This window comes from Talpa occidentalis, unplaced genomic scaffold (assembly GCF_014898055.3).
Source record: "Talpa occidentalis isolate TD23 unplaced genomic scaffold, MPIMG_talOcc4v2.1, whole genome shotgun sequence".
Taxonomy (NCBI): domain Eukaryota; kingdom Metazoa; phylum Chordata; class Mammalia; order Eulipotyphla; family Talpidae; genus Talpa; species Talpa occidentalis.
The window spans coordinates 55,312,168-55,319,522 of record NW_026555331.1 but is presented as its reverse complement, the minus strand read 5'-3'; the positions used below and the strand labels follow the sequence as shown (position 1 = coordinate 55,319,522).

The following is a 7,355-nucleotide window of genomic DNA, read 5'->3' as shown; positions in this document are numbered from 1 at the left end:
TGCCGCTGCCCGCGCCGCGCGCGCTGCGAAGGACCGACGCGCGGTGGGGTCCGGGCGCCGCCGGAGCTTAACTCAGCAGAGGCGCAGCCCTCTCGCTCCCTCCGCGCGCGGTGCCCGGCCACCCGACGTGGTTCCCGGGGTTCTCTGATCTGAGTCGATTCTGACTGAGGCGTGTTTGCTCCCGGCGTCTGGGGAGAATGGGGGAGGCTGAGAGTTAGTTCCTGGGCTCCTGGAAGGCTGAGGAGCACGCAGCGCGCGCTTTACTTTGTACTGGCAAATGCAGCGAAAGGGCTGCCCTGCTGGGCAAAGAAGATTAACGAAGCACAACGCCGTTTCTAGTTGGTGCTTCTGGAGCGTTAGGCGGCTATCCCATGGCTGGTGCGGATCATTCTCGCCCAGCGCAGCGGGAAGCCTTGGGTTCCCCAACGCGCGGTGCCAACGCCAGCCTCCCTCACCCTTCGTTCCCAAGGCCCGGGACTTCAGGAGCCACCCCAGGGTAATTTCTGAAGGAGTTTTAGGGGACCGGGCTCTCACCTCCCACTAAGGCACCCGCTACATGAGGACGCGTGGCGCGACAGGGCTCAGACCCGGGTCCTCACCTTTCCTGGGGTGATCGTGCGGGGTTCGCCTCCGCTGCGTGAGCCCGGGTCTGCGTGGCCAGGGCCGCATCGGTCATTCCATGGTCGTCTAGCTGAAATCGACAGCAGCTGCCAGTCCTCGCTAGACGCTCCTTTTATGCGGGCTCCCCAGCTGCCAAGAGTGTGTGCGCACCGTGCGCGGCGTTGGGCCCCGACAGCAGGTCGGTGGAGATGTGCGCCCACCTGAGGGACTCTGCCGTGGGCCGTCCCTTCTGCAGCCGGAGAGTCATCAATCAAACCGTCGGACGGGGCGGGGCGTCCTCCCGCCCCCCTTCCCACTCGCCCCCACGCGCGCCCCTCACACCCTCCCACCCCACCCACCGGTCCAAGGTGGGACTTGGCGCGCGACACCTCGGACTCCCGCGAGGTCGGTGGCCCGAGGCGCCGGAGCCGCGGGCTCAAGGACCCCGGCGCGGCCCGGCTGGTTGCCTCGTCTTTCCTCCTCGGTCCCTGTCTGGGGCCCGGCGCCTTCCAGGCAGGCGCTGAGTGAGTCGGGAATACTGCGGTTTTGTGAAGTGTGACTTTTCATTTCTGTGAGGAAATGTGGCGTGTGCGGCATCGAGGCGCTAACCTTTTAACCTCCCTGCCCCAAGGTAAATGTTTCCTCTGTCCTGACTGCTTAAAGCAGGAGTCCCTCCTCCTCGGTACTCTGCAACTGGATGGAGCCTCTCAAAGATAAACTACACTTACCTCGAACGTTCCCTGCCCGCGATTCTCCAGGAAGTTCACCAAACCAGAGTAAACGGCCCTGGGGTCGCGGTGGCTTCCTCCCAAGGGCGCGGATTCTGGCCGGTCCCTAGGCATCTCCCCCTTTCACTCCCGTCCCTCTTCCTCCTCCCAGCCCTGTTAATTGGACCTGCAATTCGTCTTCTGTCCCGCCTCTGGGAATCGTCTGAGCAATTCTGCGCGGTGGAGGGGCGAGCGGCGAGCGGAGGCGCTTTAGAAAGCGGGCCCTCAGCCCCAGGGCGCGATCAAAACCGCGGAACTAGAGCTGGGCTGGGGGAAGAGCTGGGCTTGGGACACCTCCAACCCCCCCAGGCTTCTGCTCGCCTTCAGAGGTGAAGTCTGAGTCTATATTTTCTAGTCACGCAGTTCGTAGAGCAGGCTGTTTAACAATCTTTGGGGTCAAACGGACTATCAAATATACAATATTATAGAAACTGCGACATAATTTTCAATTTAGAGTTTCAAAATTGGGATTACTACGTAGTAAAGAGTAAAGGTGACGTTTGTTGTATTTGAGTATATCAGTATATCTTTCTACACTTAAATAAGTTAGTGAATCAGAATAAGCCTCAGGCTTTCTCGTCTCAGTTGCCAGTGACAGTAATCAGATTACATTTTAGAAAGAAACACACCAAAATGCGATCGATTCCAAAGAGGATTTTTTTCTTTTGATGAATGAGAAAGCACATCTTTATCTTCCCAGTTAAGTGTATGAAGTAAGGAAAAAGGCATTTAGTGTTTCAGATTTTATAAAGAAGCAAATCAAACAAGAAACTAAGTTTTTCTTATATGATGACATACCATAAAACTATGAACCCTAAAAAATGATGTTGTGTACAACAAAGGTTAAAAAAAAATCAAATGTTTCAGGTCATTTCAGATTGAATTTGCTTGATTTTACAGGCTGTCTTCCACATTTGGGTTTTGGAGAAGGTAAGGTTCATGTACATAATTTTTTTGTCAGCAAGCTTTCAGACTCCTTCAAAGAGAGATTCCTGTATTAATAAAGAAAGAACAGCAGAAATTATTTTAAAAAGTGAAAGTTACCCAAAATGAATAGTAAATATAGAATCTAGGACACAATAACAATAATAAAAGCTAGTGATTAGTCAGTAAATTGTGAATCTTCTTAGGCATTAAAGGAAGCAAATACATAAGCACTTCCTCCTTGGGATTTGGAAAATCTGTGAGTTGTGAAGAGTGTGGAAATAAGATTGGAGGGAAGGTAGGCCAGGACTACTAGGGTGAGGTAAATCAGGTGGTGAGGGCTTCTTGGATTTTGCACCTTGGCATCTCACAAACCTCACCCTACCTAATATAACCTGCTGCAGTCAGTCTAGTATCACTGAAGGGGTTGGGTGAGAGTAAGGACAAAACAGAGGCTCTCTTCAACTGCTAATAATGGCTGACCAATAGCTAGTTGTGTTACCAGGATGTAAAGAAAGGACTGATATAACCCCACTGATGTAGGCCACCCCCTTGTCCTATCTGCTGCCCCTTTAAGTAGCTTCTCTGTTGATTCTAGAACAGTCCTAGTTCCTGCAAGAAACCTGTATTTGTAGTTAAATTCAAAATAGATGAAACTCTTCAAATCTTCAACATTATATAAGTTTGTAGCAGGTACCTTATTTAACTCTTTATATGTGCTAAGTGCTTCACAAAAAGCACTTTATTAATTTAGTCTTTACAAAAACACTTTGAGGATTTTACAGTTGTGAAAATAAAGCTTGGAGGGATTAAGTAACTCACCCAAAGCTCTATGGTAGAGACAGGATTTAAGGAGCCAGACTGACCTAACGCTTGTGTACTTTACCCTGCTGTTCTATTTCGTATTTGTAGAGTTTTTCATATTTTGTAAAATATTTTTGTAACTATTTTCTCAACCACATTGCTTGACTCCCTATTAGCAATATAAATACATCTTCATAGAATAGTATATATTTCTTTGAAATTCTTGTCTAGTCTTCCAGAAAGTATGAGCTTTAGAGTGATATAGATTTTATTTGACTAAGTCATAAAATTATACTTGCCTTTTTTCTAAATACATTAAATAATTTGTCATCAACTCATTATCTTTGTGATGTAATTATACATGTCAGTAAGAAAATATATTGCTTTCACACAAACAATACACGAGATGCCAAGGGTGCAAAATCTACTTTCAACTAGTTCCCTCATTGTTTAGTCAGTTGTAATTTACGTAGTTAAATTCACACGTTTGAGTGCTAGTTCCGCAAGTTTGATAAAGATGATAGTCATGTAACCACTACCACAATAAAGATATGTAACATTTCATCTCTTCCCCAAATTCTCTTGTGCTGACCCTCTGTAGTCAACTCCCTAATCTTTGGCAAATACTGATTCAATTTCTGTCTCTAGTTTTGTCTTTGCTGGAATGTCATAGAATCATATAGGATATGGCCTGTTAAGTCTGGCTTATTTTGCTTAACATGTTTTTGAGATCTGTCCACCTTGTTTTTCATATCAGTAGTTCATATTGTTTTTCATATCAGTAGTTCATCAGTAGTTCTGTAGTTACTGCTGAGTAGTATCCATTGAATGGTTGTACAACAATCTTTGTATCCATTCCCCAAAGGACAGACCTTTGGGTTTCCAGTTTATAAAAACTGGAAGGTTTTCATTTTATCTGAGAAAATAACTAGGAATGGGACTGCTAGATGTGGTATGTTTAACTTTATAAAAATGTGTTCAACTATTTTTCCAAGTGGCTGTACTTTTTTTGCATTCCTGATGTTGCTGATCTGGTGGGTTCTTGTGTTCAAGTGATCGAGGAATAATCACCCACACACTGGACTAGAGATTAGCAAGCTCAGATTTATTGCAAGAGAGACTCCTGACAGTAGGAGGGGATCCAGCCCATGGGAAATACCACCAGTAGGCCATGAGAGTTGGATTTATTTATGCATACAAGAACTGATATGTAGGCCAGAGGTGTGAGGGGTGAGAAGATTCACCAGAGAGAGCAGGGAGCAGAACAGGCAGATCTACTGAAATATACTGCTGAGGGGAGCAGTGGGTGAGACAGGAGAGGTCTGCTGCGCCATGGCTGCAGTAGCTGGTGATAGTGCAGTAGCTGGTGATAGCTTGATAGCACTGTCTCTTTAACCCCTGCAACACCAGAGAGGCCCCAGGCCATGACAGTTCTAATTGTTCCATATTTTCCTTAGCATGACCAGATTGTTTCTTTGTGTTTTTTTATATATATATATATATATATATATATATGAACATATCTATACACACACACATATAGATAATATTTTCTGTTTTCTTTCTTTTTTAAATTAAATTTTTTACATCACTGTCATCCCCATAGTTCTCCTGCTACCATGTCACCCGTGATCCATCATTATATATATAATTTTTTATCCAATACTTTTAAATCCGATGATCTCACAATCTAGCTCTCTTACTTGCTAACTAGTCTTATCTCTCCAGCTCAGCATGCCTGCTTGGCTATCCTGTTTTGGAACTGAGTAGCTGCAGTTGTCTTCAGTTAGGCTTGTGCTGTCCAATTCACCTAAGTCCAATTACCTGCTTCCCTCACTTTACCTTTCTGTACCTGCATTTGAGCATCCCTCTCTCACTCCCCATAGAGTAGTTGAGAGCTTGGCTTTTGGAATCAATGACCTAGATTCAAGTCCTAATTCTGCTTCACACAGCTGTGAACTTTGGGCTCCTCCGATTGTACCTGTCTGTTCCTTATTTTCTCTATCTAAATAAAATGGAACTTACAGTTTTCTAGTCTTAAAAGAGTCTATTGGTTTTTTTCTTTCATTTGGTTAATAAAAATTCAGCTTTCAAAATAGATGTTTTAAATAGAAAAATAAGCAATAATTCTTTTAAATTAGGTCTTTTGTAGCTTTTGTTCACAGAGTAAACAATTGATGGAGTTGTGACTAGAAGTCTCAAAAGCTAGTTTAGATTGCTCTAAAAAATTATGTTGCTGATCATTGATTTCTTTTTGAAGGGGGTGATCTAATTTCATGAGTTCATTGAGAACTGCAAATCAAAATCTTAACATTATACCTATATAACTAAAGCATATAATTTATTTTCATATAAAATTATTTAGTTTGAGGTTAGGTTCAACAACCAAAATGAAAGGCATTTAGAGCTTTGCATGTGAGTTTATTAAGACCTTCCCAGAGCTTTGTGACGAGTATCTAAGTTTTATATTTACAATAGCCAAAATATGGAAACAACCTAAATGCCCCCAAACAGATGAATTGATAAAGAAGATGTATATATACACAACGGAATACTATTCAGGTATCAAAAAAGATAAACTCATGTGGTAACATGGATGGTGTTGGAAGGAATTAAAGTACGCAACGTAAGTCAGAGGAAAAAGATAGATATTGGATGGTTTCATTTATATGTGGAATATAGAGAAACTAGGGCCTCCCCGGTGGCACAATGGGTTGAGTGCAGTGCTGTGAAGCTGTCTGCAGCCTCTGCAGGGCAGGTTTGATTCCCGGCTTGCCAGGGAGATTCCCACATGGCATTGCAGACTTCTCCTGTCATGCCAGTGTATTTCCCCTCAGCAGTGTATTTCAGTAAGTCTGCCTGTTCTGCTCCCTGCTCTGTCTCTGGTGAATTCTCTCACCTTCCCATGCCTCTGACCTGTACCCCAGTTCTTATATAAATAAATAAAATCTTTTAAAAAATTGAATATTTAAAAAACAAACAAAAAATATAGAGAAACCAGGGCCTCCCCGTGGCACAGCGGTTGAGCGCTGGGTTGCGAAGCTGCCCGCAGCCTCTGCAGCGCCGGTTCGATCCCTGGCTGATCCCCGGCTGCTCCCCGGCCACCAGAGGAGGGTCCCACATGGCGCACAGACCTCTCCTGCCGCCCGCTGCTCCCCTCAGCAGTGTACTTCGGTCCTTCTGCCTGCTCTGCTCCCCGCTCTGGCTCTGGTGAATTCTCTCACCCTCCCGTGCTTCTGACTGTACCCAGTGCTTGTATAAATAAATAAATAAATAAATAAATAAATAAATAAATAAATAAATCTTTAAAAAAAAAAAAAAACTTTAAAAAAAAAATATAGAGAAACCAAATAAAGATCAGGACAAAGACAAAACTTGCAAGCTGACCACAGAACTGAGGCTGACAGCAGGGATAAGGTCAAAATAGGGGAGTCAAAAGAGGGGAGGGAAGAGCACAAGAACTAAGATGGTGGGTCACAGGTGTATGGTGGTGGGAGAACTATAGGGACTACACCTGAAGGCAGAAATCCAATACTTTCCAAAAAATTAACAACAGTGTAAGAAAACAAATAAAAAAAATTTTAAAAATCTAAGTTTTAAAAATTCTACTTGAAGCACATAAAAGATCTGTTGTTACAATTGTTCAAACAACTGTAACGGTGGTGAAAGCAAGTTATTTTTACTTTTATTAAAGTTCACTTTATAACTCAAAGAAAACTTATGTTTTTATAGTCTAACTAAAGATACTAGGTGTTTTATAAATAGTTACATGACATACAGTGAATATTCCCTGTGAATTATGGGTCCTGGTATTCACATTCCTTAAAGGTATATGAAACTAAGGGGATTTTAACCCAGCTAGCAAGCTGTAGTTTTTATATTAACAAAAGAGATGGATTGACTCTATTAACATTGCTGAGGCTTAAAAGATAGTCAAATCAAGTAACGAATTTGTTTTATTCATTACACAGTGCATTTAATGTGCATTTATTCATTCTCGGTGCATTTAATGTTTATTTTTAAATTACTAAGGCACAAGCGCCTCCTAGCATGTTTGAAAAGAGAGGAAACATCTGTCAGAAATATTTACTATGACAAACACAGAAAGAAGCAATAATGTGTATATTTGTTGTTTAATACTATATATTATTTTTAATTGGAGTGAAAGCATTTGTTCAGAATCAACTTTTAAATAAAAAAATAGTTTTGAGCTAATCTTTAATTAACATGTACATTGATAGTATCAATTTCAGGATGAGG

General features: G+C 42.8%; 1 protein-coding gene across 1 annotated transcript in view; it reads right to left on the bottom strand.

The window, feature by feature from the left end:
• Window positions 1-2,004: 2,004 nt before the first annotated feature.
• Window positions 2,005-7,355, bottom strand: part of PPP1R42 (protein phosphatase 1 regulatory subunit 42) — a 44,642-nt gene continuing 39,291 nt past the window's right edge. Inside the window, exon 8 of the mRNA XM_037505731.2 lies at window positions 2,005-2,359. Within this exon, the coding sequence (XP_037361628.1) occupies window positions 2,346-2,359 (14 nt within the window). The 3' untranslated portion in view covers window positions 2,005-2,345. The remainder of the gene's footprint in view (window positions 2,360-7,355) is intronic.